The following is a 21,391-nucleotide window of genomic DNA, read 5'->3' as shown; positions in this document are numbered from 1 at the left end:
TGTCCTTTCCTCAACACATTTCTCAAAACAGACACATTCCTCAACTTTATTAAGCTGGTATCTCTCATGTGGCTTTGCTGAAACATAACATTGTCAGCAGCAGAACCCTGTGAAACTTTACATTAGTATACATAGAAAAGTCAGCATTTACATCTACAAACTGATAATAGTCAGATAAGATCTGAGCCAAGAGAGTGCCTTTATCTCCAGCTACATTTTATAGTGTATCAAGGAAAATAATATGATCAATTTTATCAAAAGCTGAGACTAGATCAAGCAACACCAGCTGGAAGACACAACACTGATCTCATTATAGCCAGTGGTAAAGGAAAAATGATTGTTTCTGTTTTTAGCGCTTTTTAGCTTTTTTGAAGAAATATGTAAATAAGGGATCTAATTTGCTTGTTTTTGATTTTGCTGAGAAAAATAGTGAAAATAGTTCAGTCTTTAAATGAGGAGAAAAGCACTGTAGTCTGTGTGTCTATAGGGCGTGTTCATTGAGGTCCTTGTGGACTATCATAATGTTTTGTCTACAGAAACAACCAGGTTTGAGGTGAACTCTACATACAGTATACCACATTGCATTCAGAGAAGATTAATTTAGTTCATCCTGTTCAAAAAGAGCAAAATAGGATTCTTTAATTTCTGCTTTTATTCTACTATTGGGAAATTGGGAAGATGACTGGAAACACGGATAAAGCTGAAAATAAATATCTTTAATTTCAGTTTTACTTGAATTGTGACATTAAGTGAACACTAGAATGTATAAGATATGATAGAAATTAGCTGGTAACATTTATGGAGCATCTTGGAAATTTTTTCTGGAGATAGTTGCGGGGGGCATGGTGGCTTAGTGGTTAGCACGTTCGCCTCACACCTCCAGGGTTGGGGGTTCGATTCCCGCCTCTGCCTTGTGTGTGTGTGGAGTTTGCATGTACTCCCCATGCCTCTGGGGATTCCTCTGGGTACTCCGGTTCCTCTGGGTACTCAGGTTTCCTCCCCAGTCCAAATACATGCATGGTAGGTTGATTGGTATCTCTGGAAAATTGTCCGTAGTGTGTGATTGTGTGTGAATGAATGAGGGTGTGTGTGTGCCCTGCTTGGCACTCCTTCCAGGGTGTATCCTGCCTTGATGCCCGATGATGCCTGAGATAGGCACAGGCTCCCTGTGACCCGAGAAGTTCGGATAAGCGGTAGAAAATGAATGAATGAATGAGTTGCACTTGCAGTTGTACTTTTTGCATTAAAATCCAGCAGCCTGGATTTGGTCTGAATAATGGTGTTACAAAGATTTTTTTTATCTATAACCTTTTTATATATAAACATTTACCTATAACGTTATTTTTTTTATTGGAAAAGTAAAATTTGTGGGAAAAGTTTTTGAACTGTCGTAGTAATACAGGAGTCATAAATAAACATCTATAACAAAATATGGACTAAAATAGGGTGCCTTTTGCACAGTTCTGTAGGTTTCTTGGGTATGGCAATGAGAGATAATGGCTGCTTTCTGATAGAGAGATTCTGCACAAGCTCTGATATGTAAAGGGGACAACATACTAGATTGTACCACAGAACCTCACTACTTCTAAGAGCTAAACATCTAAGATATTAATACAGTGCTATGAAAAAGACCATGCTGAACAGGGCTAATTCTAAGACTTTTTCAATAGTAAAATGTTTAAATTACTTTTTTTCTGCTTCACATTGTGATATAATAATTTTAATAATACCTTTGCAAGTTTGGTTGCACATAGCAGCACAGTGTAACTGTGTGGATAATGTGAACACAGAAAACAAGAAAGATCAATTTATAATTATCTGGTCTTTCAATATCTGGTAGCAAAATCAAAGTGACAGTCATAAATAAAAGTCTAGTCTGATTTATTCTAGGTTTAATGGAAAAGGAGTTTTTTAGACTTGTTGCCATTTCTTACTCTAAGAAATCAAAGTGGCTGTCATCAAACACATAAATATACTCTGTGTTCTGCTGACTGTTCCTTTGTTTAACATACTTTTGGAGTACTCCTTTCTAAAGTACAATACAAGTAAGAAGTCAATAGCATATTGTACACTGCACTTCTGCACAAATTATTCAACGATTACCATGCCTCCACCATTACCTCAGCTAGCATGTTACTAATAATTTCATACAGATGAGAAAAAAGGATAAAATATTTTGTGTGTATTTTGGACCAGAGATTTTCTTCATCTAATATTTTTGATAAAACTATATGTGTTACATATCACTGTACATGAATAATTTATGAAATAAAGCAAATCAGTGGTATCATGGTGGTCTAACAAACTTATCTGCATCTGGATGTTAATTCTAAATTATATTGTCTTAAGTGTATAGTGTGATCAATAACACATGTAAAACTTCAATATTGTGTGTCTGCTTACCACACTTACCCCATCTCCCACTTTGAGTAACTACTTTATACTGGTCAGGGTCTTCATGAATCCAGAACATATCCCAGGAACAATTCCCAAATGGAAATACACATTTGGAATTTCCATTTTATTTGCAACGGAAATAAATGGAAATACACACTGGATGGTAATTCAGTCCTTCACAGGGCACCATGTACGTACTGTACTTATCTTAACCAGTCCAACTACTGGCATGTTTTGGGAGGTGAAAGGACATATTTGGAGGACACAGGAATAACATGCACATAAAAACAGCAAACAGACAGGAACTCAAGCTCTTGATCAAATCAGAGATCCTGAAGCTGTATTAATGCAATGCTTCACACTCTCAACCATATAGCCCACTACTCTTACTGGTACCATAATTATTGTAACTGTAACTTGCAGACCCAGTGTTTACATTTTGGCAATGTCAGAGGAATTGTCAACAAGACAAAAGCAATATAATGTAGGAAATATAACTGAAACAATAGATATTATCATCTGACCATGCTAATTACTTTTATCCAAGAATGGGCACAAGACAATGGTTTCTGGAGGTAATAATCCTAAATGGGTGAGGAAAGCTTAGAATGTCTAAAGAGAATTCTAGTTTGGAAACTTGAGCATACTGTACCTGATCTTTGGAAATGTCAAACTCTAAAGAAGTCTACAGGAAATCCCCCTTTCTCAAATAAGATACTAATGGGTGATAATGAAAGATGATTTGGTGTGTAGTAAAAGGCCTGAAAGAATAGATATTTAATTTAATTTCTTCCTTAATTAATCACACGTTCATGTATAACTCGGATTCCGAAAAAGTTGGGACATTCAATTTGAATAAAATGAAAATTAAAAGACTTTCAAATCACATGAGCCAATAGTTTAAATGTTTAAATGGTGAAATTTTACACTTTTATACACTAAATGAGCTCATTTAAAATTTGATGCCTGCTACAGGTCTCAAAAAATTTGGCACTGGGGCAATAAATGGCTGAACAAGACATCTTGAAAAGATTCAGCTGAGAATATTTCTAGCAAATAATTAAGTTACTTGATATCAGGTCCATAACATGATTAGCTGTAAAAGGGATGTCTTAGACAGGCAGAGTCTCTCAGAAGTAAATATGGGCAGAGGCTCTCCAATCTGTGGAAGGGTGCTAAAAAGTTTGTGGAATACTTTAAAAACAATGTTACTCAAAGTCAAATTGCAAAGGCTTTGCAAATCTCTTCATCTACATTGCATAACATCATCAAAAGATTAAGAGAAACTGGAGAAATCTCTGAGTGTAAGGGAAAAAGCCGAAGCTCTTAATAGGACGTCTGTGGTCTTCGGGCCTTCAGATGAAACTGTATCACTCATCAGCCTGGTTGTGTCAATGACACTACTAAATGGGCCCATTAAGTGGCCCAGAAACCACTGTCGGTAAACACAATCTGCCGTGTTATCTGCAGATGCCAACGAAAGCTTCATCATGCAAAAAGGAAGCTGTATATGAATATGGTCCAGAAGCACTGTCATGTCTGTGGGCCAAGGTTCATTTAAAAAGTGTTCTATGGTTAGGGGGTGCATATGTGCATATGGTATGGGAAGCTTGCATGTTCTGGAAGGCACAATGAATGGTGAAAGGTATAGAAATGTTTTAAAGCAAACATATGCTCCCCTCCAGAAGACGTCTATTTCAGGGAAGGCCTTGTGCATTTCAGCAGGACAATGCAAATCCAAATATTGCAGCTATTACATCAATGTTTTTTCATAGAAGATCATATATACATCAAAGATGCCATGGACTCTTCAGCAGCTGGAAACCTATATCAGGCAAGAATGGGACTAAATTCCAATACCATAACTTCAGAAATTTATAACATTGATACCCAGATGTCTTTAAAGATTTTTTTGAAAGAGATGCTACACCATGGTAAACATACACCCCTCGCAACACCTGTAAGACCTGTAGCAGGCATCAAATTTAAAACCAGCTAATTCTGTGGATAAAAGTGTCAAATTTTTCTGTTTAAACATTTATTATTTATGTTCTATTGTAGATAAAATATTGCCTCATGTGTTTTGAAAGTATTTTAGTTTTTCATTTTATTCAAATTTAAGTAAAAAAATTCCAACTTTTTGGAATTCTGAGTGTAACTTATCAGAAAGGTTAAGTGTAAAATTTCTTCATGATTTCAGCAGCTCACATGTCAAAATGAAAAATTGTGCAGAACAGCAAATTGTAAGGCATTATTGCTTTAGATAAATGTAGGAAGACAGATGCATGCAAGATCCAGAACAGCTTTAAATAAAGGCAAAAAAAAAAAAGCTTTAAGGTAAGAAACTTTCAGCATGTTCTCCTTGCTAGATGTTTTCTAAACTTTATTGTGTTCTTTGTACATATTTGTGTGCAGGTATGATTCCAGGCCAGAGTTTCTGCCCTGACCTAGTCTGTCCTGATGCCACGACGTTAGAAGTGGTGTGTATCTTCTCCTCTTACCATATGCAACTTTCCAAACTCTCTTCAGACTTGACTTCTGCCAAGACTTCCTTCTACAGGGAAAATCTTTACGCTTCTGCACAAGATCCTTGTAAGCACCACAACATCTTCTTCAACCATTGCTCCACCTGCTTCATCCTCCTTAACTGCTGAAGACTTCACCTAATTTTACAATGAGAAGATTGAGAAAATCTGCCAGACCTTCACTGCCAGGATTCCCTTACTCCTTCATTGTCACACTTTTCAACTGTAGCAGCAGAGTAGATCCTACAAGTCATCCAGTCTTGCAAACCTACATGTATCAATAGTCTGCAACTACAAACCGGTACCACACACTTTTCTTTCAAAGATTCTCAGTACTTGGTCCTCTTCTTTTCTCCCTATATACTAACACTCTTGACAAATTATAGCCTCACACGAGTTCTCTTTAACACTCAACTTATATTCTCATTTCATCCCTCAGATACAATTCTGCTTAGATCTCAGCTTGTCTGTCAGACACATCATTGTGAAATTGTGAGCTGCTGGTCACCCCAGGTGATTCTTCCCCAGTTCAGGAATTTGCAGTATCCTTACACAATTATCTGATCTCCCCTTTGGCCACGGCTCGCAACCTTGATGAAACCATGGACAATCTGACTGTTTTCCTTGCATGTTGCTAATGTGACATGCTCATGTCGGTTTCTCCTATACAACATCAGAAGGATTTGGCCATTTTTATACACACAGGCTTCATTTCAAAACTGGATAACTGCAACAAAACTGGATAACAGCAAATGATCCAAAAATGCAGCTGCACGACATGTTTACAAGCTGCCTACGTTCTCACATACCACCCCCTGCAGCACTCTCTCCACTGGCTTCTGGTAGGTACATGCATCAGATTCAAAACACAAATGCTTGCCTACAAAGCCAAAAATGGACCAGCACCCTCTTACCTGAAAGCTCTTGTCACTCCTCACAGTGCACCATGCTTTCTCCGATTTGTGCTGTTCATTTATGCATTTGGCAGATGCCCTTATACAGAGTGACTAACATTTATCTCCTTTATACAGCTGAGCAAATAAGTATTAAGAGCCTTGCTCAGGGGCCCAGGAGTTTTAGCTTGGTGCCCTTGAGATCTACTATCACTGCTTAACGGGTCCCACCTTCTGTCACAGTAGGAGGTCAGTATACAGCAAAATGTTTCTGTTCTGGCACTGAGGTTGTGGCATGAACTTCCCCTAGATGCCCGAACAGCTGAGTCACTGACTGACATCTTCAGATGACTGGTGAAGACGTACGTTGTTCTGGAAAAGGGCGTCTGCCAAATGCCGTAAATGTAATTTCATCAGGGGGTACATTATTGTTGCTACTACCATTCACCAGCTTACCTGGGGAAGGGCAAGCGATCCTCAAGCTTAAAGACCTGTTTATTATGACCCCGATCCTCCCCCTGTCCAATCCTTTAGTTTAGTTCAATATGGATGTTGACAAGTATGCTCTATCTGTGGGGCTGATCGACAATTGCCTGCACCCCTCTGAATCTCCCATTGTCTCAGCTCCATCAAGCGAAACTCCACTGCAGCTGAACAAGACTTCCTAGCTATCAAGTTATCCCTAGAGGAATGGTACCACCGGTTGGAGGGTGCAGAGCAACCATTTATAGTCTGGACCCACTACAAGAGCATTAATAGATTTATTTGCTGCTGTTTGAGTTGTTGAGACTGTGTATACTATATATCTATGTCTGTGCTTCTGCTTACTGTTGTATTGCTGCCTGTTTCCATTGCTGCCTGCTTGCTTTCAGTGACTTTGTTGCCTATTTAAGACTTTTCAATCTAAGCTTCTGTCCATGTTCAACATTTGGAAACTACTCAGAGTATTGTGTAGTATTGAGAAAAGCCAATATTTGTTTTGTCAGCATTGTTGATGGGGCAAAGGCTATATAAATATGACTGGGAAATAAATTAAGAAGGTAAAGGGGCTCAGTAGTACTAGGTATAGAGACTGGCTAGAATCACACACACTGGCTAGTAAAAACGGTATCTTAGCAAAGGAAGATATCTTGAGTCACGTTATCTACTTTTTCAAGAGTAGTATAAAATGGCACGTTTACTATCTATTATCTATTAACTACTAGAAATGCTTGTAATAAACATATTAATAGAAAATTCTTAATCATCCTATACTTGTTTAAACAGTAATGAAGAGAACTATGAGGTAAAAAAACTACTAAAACATTATTTTTGGAGTGTAGTAACCTGCTTCAGTATCCGACTGGAGTAGTATAGAATATTTCAAAGTATTTAAGTGACGTGACATACGGCTAAGTATGGTGACCCATACTCAGAATTCGTTCTCTGCATTTAACCCATCCAAAGTGCACACACACAGCAGTGAACACACACACACCGTGAACACACACCCAGAGCAGTGGGCAGCCATTTATGCTGCGGCGCCCGGGGAGCAGTCGGGGGGTTCGGTGCCTAGCTCAAGGGCACCTCAGTCGTGGCCGGACCGAGACTCGAACCCACAACCTTAGGATTACGAGTCAGACTCTCTAACCATTGGGCCACGACTTGCCTTACTTGGAACTATTTGAGTCAATTATTAATCCACTCAGAAACTTAAACCTAGGGTATTTATGGTATGGGCATGGCTATGCTGTGTCCTAGGTGTGCGATACTGTGATAATTTGTTCCTTAAGCCTTACTCCCAGTTCAATATGGAACCTGTCTGTCTGTTTAGAAAGCATGAAATATAAAATTATTCTCCAGTGTTGTTAAACCATGTTGTTTAACTCCATTTAAGCTTAATCCCAGTAATTGTACAATTCTTTTTTCATTTATGGTCAATAGACTCAATAGACATCTGCACAAAAGGATATGCAATTTTCAAGCAAAAAATAAGCAGACATTCTGACTTCTATTTTGACTGTAGTTAAGATCACAGGAATATATTTTATGGATTATGATAGATTGACATATACCAATGTTTAGTGAAAATACTGTTTTTAAACCAATTCAATTATTTAATGGCAGCACATATTGACACCTGTTGTTCACCCTTGTCAAAATTCTGCTTTTTCTGCTTACAAAGCATAAAACACAATGTGTCACGCAATTCTGTGTTTTGCATTCTTAACCAACTCATTAACATAGACATGACATCTGTTTATGGAATCATAGACAAAAGACCTCATTTATGTGAAATGATACTGACATGTTGGGGTGAGTCATGCATTGCATGGGGGCACTGGGCAGTCATTCCTCTGTCCCTTAGGGGGCAGGTGCTGTCAATGGCACACTAGGATCACTTGGGGATAGTTAAACTGATCAAATTCCGACGAGACTCTTGCCAGCGGTAGAACATCAGGATTGACAAATTAGCTCCGTAAGAAGAAATGATCGGGCTAGGAACTCGGAACACTGGGAGCTCCGGAGTTGCATATACCGTATAGCTTGACAGAGAGAGAGAGAGAAAAATTGTTAGGTTATTGTTAGGTAGGTTAGGAGCCCTTACAGGCCGCAGTGTCTCTTAAAGAACTTGAATGAGAGACTGCAGCAGACCAACTCTTCGTTACCCTCAGCACCTACATTCAGAATGGCTGGCCTTCTCGGGTGAGCACTTGCCTGACACCTTTCTCACGAGTCAGGGCAGAACTGACATTTTGGGGTGAGCCATGCATTGCACGTGAGCACCAGACAGTCATTCCTCTGTCCCTTAGGGGGCGGGCATTATCAATGGCACACGAGGGTCACTTGGGGATAGTTGAACTGAAGCATAGGCGCCGAGATTTGGTTTGGTGGCCAGGGATTGAAAGAGAAGTAGAAGCTCTTGTACATGACTGTGTACCTTGTCTGCTTATGCCCCTTGTCCACCAAGGCAGTTTAAGTGCTGGTTCGGAGCCAGAGCCTAATTTAAAATCGGTTCTTTCTTTTTTCGGCACCCAAAGCACCAGCTCTGAACCAGGAAAAGTGGTTCTTAAGTAGCACCAAAACATTGCTGGTCTAGACTTAAGCCTTACTTAAGACTTAAGAACTGATTGTGACTTAAGAACTGATTGTGTCAGAGCATGGGGGTGGGGTTACTGTGACCAACAATACAAAAGAGAATGTCGTTAGCACCATTTTTAAATCATTTTAAATCAGGATTCGCTGCATTTGGATGCCAATGTAGGTTCGCAAAGCCATGAGCATTAACAGTAAAGCAACATCTGCCATTGATGATGTTGTGTTAAAGTTTGCCGCTGCTGCACAAACGTTGCTGTATAACAACTGTCTTGAAACAAGGTTTCCATTAAATACAGAATCTTAGTTATAACGCATTATGCATTATCCAGTACATGAGCACAAAGACAGTCATCAGTTTTGTGACCGACATTAATAATCTTAGAAAATAAAGGATGCATCATGTGTATTGCATAGTGACAACATACTGTAGCAACAATGTTTGGGATAATCTAATCCTAGTGCTACAGCAATAAAGATATGCTAGCCATAGGCTTTTATGGACAATGATTGATAATAAGCAAAATAAAAAGCTGAAAAAGAGGTGGGAGAGTCTCTTTATGAGTGTAAGTGCTGAGATATTTTCATGTCATACATACAATATTTGAGACACCAGATAAGGAAAGATACAGATGAGATGGAAAAAGTTAAACAAGGCGAAGGGAAAAATATGCCACAAATTTCCTAAGAAAACAGAGCAGTTTGAAGCAACAGCAGTCTGTATTTTCCTGTATTAGGTTTGAGGGGGGCACAGTGGCTTAGTGGTTAGCACGGTCGCCTCACACCTCTAGTGTTGAGGGTTCGATTCCCGACTCCGCCTTGTGTGTGTGGAGTTTGCATGTTCTCCCCGTGCCTCTGGGGTTTCCTCCGGTTTCCTGTGTGTGAGTGAGTGTGTGTGAGAGTTGGCACTCTGTCCAGGGTGTATCCTGCCTTGATGCCCGATGACACCTGAGATAGACACCCGAGAAGTTCGTAGAAGCGGTATAAACCTTTAGAAATATAACAATATATATGAAATATTTTTCTGCAGACATGCTTTTAAAAGAAATGCTGAGTGCTATTTGTGTAGGGTTCATGAGGGAAGGGCCCAGGATTATGTGCTATGCCTCATGCCTCTTTTCCTCATAAAGCCGTACAGTGTATTCTTGGTGTCTCAGAGTTTTGCCCAAAAGTAAAAAAAACTTTAGCTAAATTCTGACAACATCTACCTAATATTAAAAAAAAAAGATCAGAATAGATTTGCTGTCATAGCTAGTCTTGCCAGAGTCCCTGCCTGCACCTTGTACATAAAGTATGTTGTCTTTAACCATTACATGATCATAAACATATCTAATATCCTCTCGATTTCTTGTGAAGAATTGCTCAAATGCTCTTCGTTACACAACCCTACTTGACTACACACAGTTGTAGAAAGCACAGTATTTCTAATCACACACTCTTGTCACACAGAAGAGGATGGATTCCCTTTTGAACCTTGTTCCTTTAAAGCTTTCTTCTTCATATTGTTTGTAATGCCTATTATTAATTCTTATATTTTTGTAAAGCCTCTTTGAATCTAATTGAATTAAGCATGTGGTGCTGACTGTATACGTGTTTTTTTTTTGTTGCTCAGTGGCACAATCTGGCGGTATCCTAGAGCAACAACCTTTTCATGTCCAGCATTGTGTTGATCACACAGCAGCAGTCCGCTGCTCTCCGTCTTTGTCCTCAAGGCAACTGCGCGCTTTGCCTTGAATGTAACGCTAGCTAATTTTTATTTCTAGTCCAGAGTATTTTGAGCCATCTATTTAAAGACTGTTAAAAGATCAGAAGGATTCAAAGATGGTGTTAGTACACGTTGGATATCTGGTTCTACCCGTTTTCGGCTCAGTAAGAAATCGAGGTATTTATTACATTTACTTGTCTTAAGCCATTAACATTAGCTGTGTTCGAAATCTTCCGAAAATACCACTTGCTTGCTAACATAGCTAGCTACGACCACTTCCCTAGATAAATCATACTTCGACCTTGGTGGTAATTCCGCTCAGGCTGTAAGCTAGCGCAAAACAAATTCTTCGAGGCTGTTTGCCCTCCTTGCTGGCTAGTAAGCAAGCGACAAGGGAGGATTTCAAATAAACATTTGCATGACCGATTTCTGTTGTAGGGCAAGCTATTCTGTTAGCTAGCAGCTGATTGTTTTGGAAGACGTTTGGTCGTCTAGCGAGGCACATATCGTAAACTGGGGGTATTGGTTTGTCTTTAGTAATCATATGTTTTGTGTATTGCCGTGGTCTCAAATTTCCCCACATGCTTCAATCCCCGTTTGCGGCTAGCTAGTTAGCTAGAGCCGCTAATACACAATGAAGGCCCGAAAGAGTAGTTTGGTGTAATTCGAGCAATTTGGTGTTCCTGATCATGTGTACTATTTTACACAGCAATTCACTTGTGCAAACGTACAAATATGAACTGCCTTTGAATCATAATCACCTTGTATTTGGGAGCTCACCATTCAAGCTGTAATTCTTTGTGATGGCCGCTAATCAGCTAGAGTAACGAGCAAGCCGATCAGTTCCTATTTTGTAGCAAACACTACAAACATACTTATTTGGTCCAGCTTCCATGAAGTGAATAAGCTCAGTGTCACTTGGTTATTGGCCGCTAATTCTATATTTATTCCTGTGCTTGCATTTGAGTTCGGGTCTCTCAGGGTGAGCCATCCGCTAATTAGCAATCTAGCTAACTATGCTTAGCTTGCTCACAGCGTCTACTAGCTGCCCGTCTGACTAGCTAGCTGAGCGAATGTAGCTAGCTGGTTAACTAAGCTAGCGTGGCACTGATTTTTTTTTCTCCATGGAGTGGCATCAACGATTTCATTGTGCTTTTATTTCTGTTTCTTATTTCCTGTCTCATAGTATCGAGGCTGGCTCTACATTCTGCATTATCCGATCTTTGTCGTCCCCCCTCCATTGTGTAGCTAATGATCATCTGCTGCTGTGTGGTGTGGCCTCTGCCTGTTCTCTGCATTTAGCTGTTTTGTGATCCCCCTTCTTCATTTCCTCTTTCCATCCGAAGACGACATTGGTATTTGAACACCCAAGAACAGTGCTCCCTTATGTTAAATACTAAAAAATAACATTAAGCTAAAATGTGTTTCTCTATGTTAAGTTGACATAGTTAACCCGTATACAGTAGCATTAGAGAAGTTGACACATGTACATCCCTTCCAGCCTTGGTAGTCAACATGTGTAAATTCCTGTAAAGTGGATGCATTTTGCAGTTCATATCACTTAAACGAAGAAATCATGATGTCCTCCGTACTAGCAAAGGTGCATTGTACCCATCCAGTGTGTTGTCTTGCTTAAATTTAATTATTTTTTTTTTTTTGTTATATATTTATTTGCAATCAGGCAATTTATCATTAATTTTTATTGTACCCTGTATTACAGGTTTTTAGTCTTGGTCTTTGTGTATCTCTTGTTCTGTACATTTTAATATTTTTCCTGCTCCCAACACAACTGATTCAACTAATCTGGTAAACAAGAGCACTACCTGAGTTGGGCATATTAAGCAGGAGAAAACACTAAAATGTGCAGGACAGGTGTACTCCAGGACCAGGTTTGTGAACATGTGCCTCACATTGTCTGTAAAGAGAGCTGTTGTCAAACAAGTATCTAATGAACAAGAAAAACAATGTAATGGCAACACACATGCTACACTGCACCTGTGTATCACCCAGACATTTGCCACATGGCATTAACAACTGCCTAAATAAGGCTTTTCAATAAACACAGCATACAAATTATGCTAATTAATTAAGCACTTGACTTGATCTATGCACTAACAAATTCCAAAATGCTATCCATTTCACAGGGATGTTTAATTTCCTGCACTGCTACAAATATCCTCTATTAGAGTGAAAATGTCTATTGTTTTGGTTGTGGTTTCTCTACCTTTTGTTCTGGTAATAGACTTCAATGCATGAATCACATTATTCATATTATTTTTTTTTATTCAACATTGATTAGACTCCAATGTAATCTTTCTGTAGAAAAGATGTACCCTGCTGTACTGTAATGTGCTGTAGCCAACACATCTGCTCATTGGATGCTGCTTTTGTTCTGTTTAACCCTGTACGGAGCATGGTGGGCCTTGCCTTTGGTCAATGTTGTTTTATTTGTTGCATGGTATTATTATTATGACACAAATCCACCTATACTAATATTTTTCAATAAAGAATATAGTATTTTTCCTAACCTCCAGTGTGCTTCTTGCTGTTTTCCATTTATTGCCCCCTCCCCACCTCCTCCCTCCTGCTGTGACAAAGATAGATTCCTTGCTTTCTTCATCACAAGAGCTCAATGAGTTTATATGTGGCCATTTGTGTTGATTATTTAGGTTCTTGAAGGTGCAGTGGGAACCCAGTGGTCCTTTAGATTGTTAGTGTTTCAAAGATGTTATGAAATTAATTTGCTATTGTATTGTAAGTAGATTTTTTGGAAATTGCAAACCGTAGAATTTTAGATTGGTGTTGGTTACGAAAATTTAAAGCTGCACCTTTAAGTCTTTTCTTAGTCAATGATCCTGTCACAATGTACATGTCCCAATGCTGTGGTGTGTGGAGTTATTCAAACATTCCATCACTGACTGATTTTCCTTCCTTCCTCTAACACCTGGAAGACATTTTGTCCATTGGGGAGGCAAAATTTCCAATCGCAGAATTAAAAATATATATTTATTCAACTTACTATATTCCAGCGGTCCTAATCAAATATTTATAATACAACCAGGTTTCAGTCATTTAAGTTCAATTAGTCAATAAATAACACAATTAACCCTCATGTTTGCTTTCACCTGAGAATCAATAGCAAAAAAAAACATGGTATTTCACATTTTAATCTGCGTTTCTTTTAGATTTTTTTTTCACAAACTAATGTTGCAATTCCAAAAAAATGTACAAGTAGTCTACTTTATATATAAAATGTGTGTTCATAGATAATGAGTAGCTATAAAATCCCAAAAAGCCAAAGGAGAGAATTTTGATTGAACAAGAACATTTGATAAAAATGCAGGGAATTGGAAATCCTCTTGGGTGCACAGGAATTTCCTTAAATACCAGAGGTAAAACAAATCTTCCATAGTTTGCTAATTGTTTGAGGTTTTCAAGCTGTTGTGTTTTAGTGTAGGTTTATTCTCCACATGGCATTCACTCTTTTTACATCATTATGTATGATGCTTAACTCATATGTCTTGTCTAGGTCCATAATTCTTTCATTTTAATATGTAGTCCATTCAACTAAGATCTATTTTTTACCATATGCACTCAGAACAAATCATTAAATCATGTCAAATCACTTTTTTATTTCTTGTTCACATACATAAGACAAATTTTGCTGTGGTGTTTTCCTGCATGCTTCGTAAGGACAACTGTCCAAGTCATTTAGAGAATTCTTCATCTGAGCCCAAGCTTATAGATTTTTCAGGATCTTTGAGACAGCAGGTGTGGCCATGGAACTTCTTCTGAGAGGCTCAGCTAGCTGCTTGGAATAGTCAGTGAATAATAGTAGACTTGCTTGCATTTGTCGTTGAAGTGTCAGCTGCTGAGAGGTGAGAACTGAAAACCAAAATGAAACTTCACACTGCTGCTGACTACATCCAAGATGTCCTGGTAGTATTACAAGATAGTAAATCATAAAAAAAAAAGCAACAAAAAAAAAACCTTCACTCTGCTTTCTTCAAAAGTGCAGAGAAGTTTAAGTAGCTTAAAAGAGGTGATCAACCAGAGTGGTACATTAATTTAAAAACCAGCATCTCTTTGCCCAACATTAGTTGATGTGGTATCATTGTTCTTGCAGGATCTCAGTTTAACAGGCATCAGCATAGCCATGCTACCTCTTGCCGGCATTTCCAAGTAGGGCCTCAGGCCCAGATCCCTGTTGACTTCCCAATGCCCCATCCAGGACAATCTCAGGCGGGAATGAATCCGCACCTTGGCCCAATGCACCAGCCAGCTGCCCCGTTGCATCCTCCCCTTGGCCACATACCAGCACCACAGTTCCAGGACATCCAAGGCCCCCCCTTCCTACCTCAGGCTTTACACCAGCAATACCTCATCCAGCAGCAGATCCTAGAGGCACAGCACAGGAGGTTCCTTCCACAGCCCAGGTCAGACAGTGGCAAATCCATACTCTGACACATATTGCGTATTATTTGGATATCATAAAATACTGACAGAAAAAATCCTAAAATGATAAAACCACTTATGTCTTGATTAGTTATAACAAACCTTGGTTCTTTCAAGCAGACATGCCCAAGAGAGAACAGCACACCATCCCCAGGCGATCCGTGCCCCCTATGAATACACCCCCTCCATACATGTTCCTCCCCCTCCACCTGTGCCGCAGCAGCCACGCTATCTTGCTGAAGGAACAGACTGGTAATGTTAAAAGTTCTAATCTTTAAAACATATTTCAGAGAATCAGGGATTATATTACTTGGTGTTCTTAATAAATGATTGTAGCCCATGAATGTTAACAGCTATGTTAAATACAATAGCATACCAATATTAAACAGATGTTCTATTTGATTCTCAAGTAGTTACATATTTCATTAGTTATTTTATTTAAATGTAAAGTACATCTAGACGAAACGGCAAACTTCAAGTAGGTTTACCTAGAAATATGTTAGTTAACAAGATTTTCATGCAAAAGGTGAATATCTGTGAACCCATGCTTGAATGGTCCTCCTTCTCAGGGACTTGAGTGTGGACCCTGGTCTACCTCATTCACACTACCATGTTCCTCAGCTTCCGCAGCACTATCAGCACTACCTGGCCTCTCCAAGGCTGCACCACTTTCCTAGAAATGCTTCCTCAGCACAAGTGGTATGTCTTCCATATGTATTCTTTACATCTGAAATGACCTTGATTGTTATCAGCTAATGATCATGTTTTTCATAGGTTGTCCATGAGATCAGAAACTACCCCTATCCACAGTTACATCTATTGACCCTGCAGGGCCTCAATCCCTCCCGCCATGCTACCGCTGTGAGGGAAAGCTATGAGGTAGTGTCTAATCTTGTCCAAGAGGAGTAATGATTAATGAATCAGCTGATTTAAGTAAAACGACTAACTTGTTAAATGTTGTTCACAAAATGGGACAAGTGGCTTAATAATTAATTTCCCTTCAATCCCTTGTGTAGTCGGTAAAAACACAGCTTAACAAATATATATGTATTTAATTACAGGAGCTCTTACAGCTGGAAGACAGGCTTGGTAATGTGAATCGAGGGGCTGTGCAGACCACCATTGAGAGGTTTACATTTCCTCATAAATACAAAAAGGTGAGCTCAACTGAATTATATATTTAAATCTTAATAATCTATCCAGAAACAATGGTTAACTATTAATGTTATGTGAAGACATTTTGGTGCAATGCATTTTCACAATACACATAAATAAACAGTATAGTATATTTTTTAAGCTTCAGAAATACCCACTGAACATTCCTACATTCTACTTTAATTATCTATTTACAAAGAGTGAAACTCATATCTGGGTATGCTTTCGTTTCCTAGCCCTGTACCTATCAGTAATATGTTCAACCCAGGACTGATTCTGAATAGAGTTGGCTATTTCCTACCACAATCAGACCTGTTGCTATTTGTGTATTTCATTGGACAGCTGAAGTCAAGGTCTACAAAAAGCTTAGAAAGCATTTACATTATCACACCATTACAGGTTACAAAGTTATCAAACAGAATCATGTACAGGGTGCAAAAAATGTTCCAAAATATTAGATGTACCATGGAATGCTGTGTAGGCCATCATCAGAATGGGACACCACAACAACAACAGGGCATATAATCAAAAATGACAAAAGGACAAAAATTATCTCATTAGGGAGGTTGCCACAAGGCCTATAGCAACATTAACAGGGCTGCAGTCATATCTGGCAAGTACTGAATACTCTGCATGCGTCTCTTCTTCACGTCCTCATTGTGGAATAGGATGGATAGATAGAAGCCCTTTCTCACAAAGAAGCTCTTTCTCACCTCAAACCACATGACAAGAATGTGTTATGGCCTGATGTCAGTAGAGTAGAATATTTTGGTCAGAATTGGGCAGAGCAACTTATCAAATATAAGAACACCATCCCAAAGAACACCATCCCCACAGTGGTGGGGGCAGCATGATACAGTGGCACTGATTCTCTTCAGCTGGGACTAGGGATCTAAATACCAGTCTATTTTGGCAAAATATCTGCAGGCCTCTGTTTCACAGCTGAAGAAACAGTACAAATCCAAGTATTAAAAGACTTTAGAAGAACAAGTTCAGAGTTTTGGTAAGGCTCAGTCAGAGCCCAGCTCTAAAACCTGTTGACTTGCAGAGGGCTGTAGACAAGAGATCATCCTTCAGCATGATAGTTCAGGGGCATTTGCGCATCAATGAGTGGAATAAAATTTCTTTCCCAAGTGCTGTATTAACAAGAAAAGCTACTTCAGCAAAGTATTTTTTAAGAGATGTGCAACAAGTTTTTTTTCTGCATGGTGTCTGTTTTTCACTTGAAACTTGAATTTTGTTGTTTGCTAAAACACATTAAACCTGGTAAAAGGTCTGATATGATTTATATTGCAGTTTTGGGGCTTGTAGACTTTATATCCACTGTATCAGGTGGATTGTCTGGTGATGTGAATTATATTCGTACTTAAGGTGTGCAAGTTTAACCCAACCCTTGATATTGAGGAAAGCCTCCTGAATTTTGCCATGACGTAAAAGACTGATTTAGTTATAAAGCCACATTAATAGCACAATATGTAACGCACACCAGGGAAAGTCATCACATTTTTTTTTTACATTACATTTCTTTCTTGATTTTTTTCACATGGTTGACATTTTCATGTATATTTCTGTATTCCTGTAACAGAGAAGACCACTGGAGCTGAAAATAGGGATGGATGAAGATGAGCTGGACACAGACGAAAAGTGTACAATTTGTTTATCAGTGCTTGAGGATGGAGAGGACGTGAGGTAGTGTTTTAAACATTCTTTAATCAACTTTTTTATATTTATCTAATTCAGTATTGACTAACATATATATATATATATATTTTTTTCCATCAGGAGATTACCCTGCATGCACCTCTTCCATCAGGCTTGTGTTGACCAATGGCTTGCAACCAATAAAAAGTGTCCAATTTGCAGGGTGGACATTGAGACCCAGCTGACTCCAGACAGCTGATGTCTTCTGTAGCGTTGGTGAAAGGTCTGCCATTTTTTCCTGTCCCTTTTTGGGTACTTTGCCAAATGTCTGTCTCTCCATCACCTCTCACCTTTGACCTTGCCTTCTGAGCCAACTCAAAACGTGAATCTTTAATCCATATAGGATTAAAGGTGAATAACAAAATGAGCAAAATGGAAAGGAGTCTGAGGATTCATGGAGAAGAATGTTCAGAACTGTTCGAGTGGGCAGGGGTCAGTGTGACTTTTAATTGAGTCTGTTATTAAGATGGTTCCTATCAAAGTCCCCTGCATGGACATTGTGTGTTTAGGACAGTAAGTGCATCCCCTGGATGATCTCAACTGCAAATAACCTAAAGCTTTTCCTCTGTCACAATGTTTCATAATGCATTATAACGAAACTTTATGGAGCTTTCAAATTTCCAGATGTTAGTGGTAGTCAGTCATGTATTTCAGATGTTCTGCATTCTTCTATAGTGCAGTTAATCAACACAAAAATATTTAAAATGAGTACTCTGTGGGGAACAACATGTGAATGGTCAGTTAGTAGGAGATGTAATGAGCAGACTAAAAAGTTAAATGGGTTTTAAACAAAATCCTAAAAAGGAATATGAAATGAAAACACAAGTCAAGTACTCCAGTATGAAATGACACTATCAATTATTAACTGTAATTATCAGAAGTGATATATAATATACTTTCTGTAACCATGGTGACAGCAAGACCAGGCTTGATTTAAGCTGTGACAGTATGTATTTGTGCTTGTGAAATCTCCATGCTTAGAAAAGTATCCTCAAAATGCATGTTCTGTGAGAGGCTGAGGCTTGTTTTCAGGAACATAATGGAAAGATGGGCAGTTTGTGCATGACAGATATTTTACTAATTCTGAAGACACTGTGTTCTCAACATGAAGAAACCAGGAGTGAGATGTATACCTTAATGCCTGTAGGACAAGCACACATTCTAATAACAACAGCCTACTTCTCAGTGTTTCCATTAGCAATGTAAGTATGTGGTATCGCTCGAAAGTACAGCATATGTAGAGTATGAAGCTAACCAAGAAAGCAGTCATATTGTGCATGAAAACTGTTGCTGCCATTTCTGGAGGAGATGAAAAGGGAGAAAAGCCATTGTTTTATAGATACCAAACATAACTTTTCTAATCTGTATTTTGAGTTCATTTCATTCTTTCCATTCAGTTCTTCATGTTTTTCCCTAATATTGATGATTATGCCAACCTAGTTGTGGGGCTGTTTCAGCTTCTCACCATTTTAAATAAGTAGCTGCAATGCTGGAATAATATTTATTGTTGTCTTAATGTAGCTAGCTGTTATTTTTGTAAATGCACTATATTATGAGGTTGCCTGACTTTGATGTGATTGTGAATGTTTCTCTTGTCCCTGCTTATGCATTTGCACTCAGTGAACTGTCTCTTTGAACGTGTACACTGCGGTTGCTCATGACAGTATACTTCATCCAAAAAATATATATATATAGTAGCGTGGCCTAACATTAGTCATTCGCTCGACTTGTATTACACAAATTATTTGAACCCTTGCTTAAATGTATGTGACTTCATGGCTTAGTAGCATTTCTGACACTAATTTGACAAAACAAATGCATTGCAATGCGGTAATGCATTGATTAATACAAATTGCTTGGTATTGTTTGCGTTTCCCAGGATTAGCGTCAATTTAAAACGTTGTGGTAAATTGTGCTTGAGAAACAAAGAACTGGAGAATTTTCAGTTTCCGTTCCATCTTAAATTGGCTTTATTATTATTAATATCATGATTGTCTCAGTGAGAGTTTAGTGTAGCTAACCCTTGCTGGCCTTTCTACATGTGGGCAGTGTTAATGTCTGTTGAGCTTCCTTCTGTGACTTCAATGAAAACTTTCCTTCAGAAGGCACAGAGCAGTCTTTTCTCATTTCCTGTGTGCAGCATTCAATAGTTTACACAGGATTTTGTGCAGTAAAAATGCCTTAAGTATTTAACAATCATAATTTATTACTAACTTTAGCTACTATGGGTGCATATTTATGTTTTGATTTAGTTTAGCAATTGAATCGGTTTATTTATTTACATAGGCATAACGTGTATAAATACCTCATTGTGCATACTTTAATGGGAGTGCTTTGCATGCATTTGTTATATAAAGGAGAAAAAGAAACAAAACAAGAAAAAAATTCAAAAGGGTCTGCTGAAACGTGTCAGTGTGTGGTGCTGTGGATTTGGTTACATTCCATTAATGCGATTTCAAAGAATACTTTAGCTGTGATCTAGTAGACAAACTGCTATAGACTGGAAATGTTTTGCATGTATCTCCTATTTTGCACTCTCAGCTTGGCTACCCTCTCACTGGCATTTGGAAAATGTGCACCATACTCTTATTATTTTAATTCATCTAACTTGGTTAGTATCTAACATTTTTTTAAGTATTACAACACAGCTTAGTGCAGAGTGAGATGTACTGTGATTAGCCACTTGTCCAAAATGCTTTATATTAGCTGGATTTCTATTACATAGAGACCGGTTTTTTAAACCTTCTGTTTGCATATTTTCCCTTCTTATTAATCTTTTTTGATACTTAGTAACAGGGTCTGAAGCTAAATGTCTGTCTGAAGGTGTATCTATCACTAAATGTAATGTGGCCATTATTTATCCTTTTGATATTTTTAGCTGAAGAAATGGATAAAATTGCAAATGACAAAAAAAACAACCTCCTATTTTATATATATATATATATATATATATATATATATATATATATATATATATATATATATATATATATATATACATACATATATATATATATATATATATATGTATGTATGTGTGTGTATATATATATATATATATATATATATATATATATATATATATACGTATATATATATATACGTGTATATATATATATATATATATATATATATATATATATATATATATATATATATATATATATATATATATATATATATATATGTAGGTTCCTCACCGAAACAGGCACTTATATTTTAAAAGGTGCTTTGACAACATGGCATGGTAATATCACTTAAAATAGATTCGGCCAAAAAAGGCAGAAGTCCCTCCTGCTTGATCATGATGGCATCAAACAGGATTTTGGCTCCACAACCCACCAAAAAATTTTCTTGTTTAAATTGACAAACACATTGGACTTCCCTATTTATTTGCAGACACCTATGATTCAGAAATGATATGACATGCCTTGTCATATGATTTTCCCCACCAGCCTTAAGGTTTTTTCCTTGCTCCACCACAC

The 21,391-nt window shown here is 38.1% G+C and overlaps 1 protein-coding gene across 2 annotated transcripts; it reads left to right on the top strand.

Annotated features, from left to right (window-relative positions):
• Positions 1-9,908: 9,908 nt before the first annotated feature.
• Positions 9,909-20,840, top strand: rnf165b (ring finger protein 165b). Of its 2 annotated transcripts, XM_047799958.1 has the most exons (9): positions 10,377-10,398; positions 10,503-10,772; positions 14,722-15,031; positions 15,171-15,302; positions 15,620-15,749; positions 15,825-15,929; positions 16,112-16,207; positions 17,791-17,894; positions 17,988-20,840. In XM_047799958.1, exons 2-9 carry the CDS (start codon positions 10,712-10,714, stop codon positions 18,103-18,105), a joined length of 1,056 nt encoding a protein of 351 aa, XP_047655914.1. In that variant the 5' UTR covers positions 10,377-10,398; positions 10,503-10,711; the 3' UTR covers positions 18,106-20,840. The 2 variants fall into 2 exon arrangements, 1 of the variants encoding a protein (XP_047655914.1); XR_003443874.2 differs by lacking the exons at positions 14,722-15,031; positions 15,171-15,302; positions 15,620-15,749; ... (2 more) ...; positions 17,791-17,894; positions 17,988-20,840 and adding an exon at positions 11,782-13,122 and having other exon boundaries at positions 9,909-10,772.
• Positions 20,841-21,391: the final 551 nt, after the last annotated feature.

The sequence above is a fragment of the Tachysurus fulvidraco genome, chromosome 14 (assembly GCF_022655615.1).
Source record: "Tachysurus fulvidraco isolate hzauxx_2018 chromosome 14, HZAU_PFXX_2.0, whole genome shotgun sequence".
Classification (NCBI taxonomy): Eukaryota; Metazoa; Chordata; class Actinopteri; order Siluriformes; family Bagridae; genus Tachysurus; species Tachysurus fulvidraco.
Note: the sequence above shows the minus strand (reverse complement) of the source record. Positions and strands in the feature narration are given on the sequence as shown.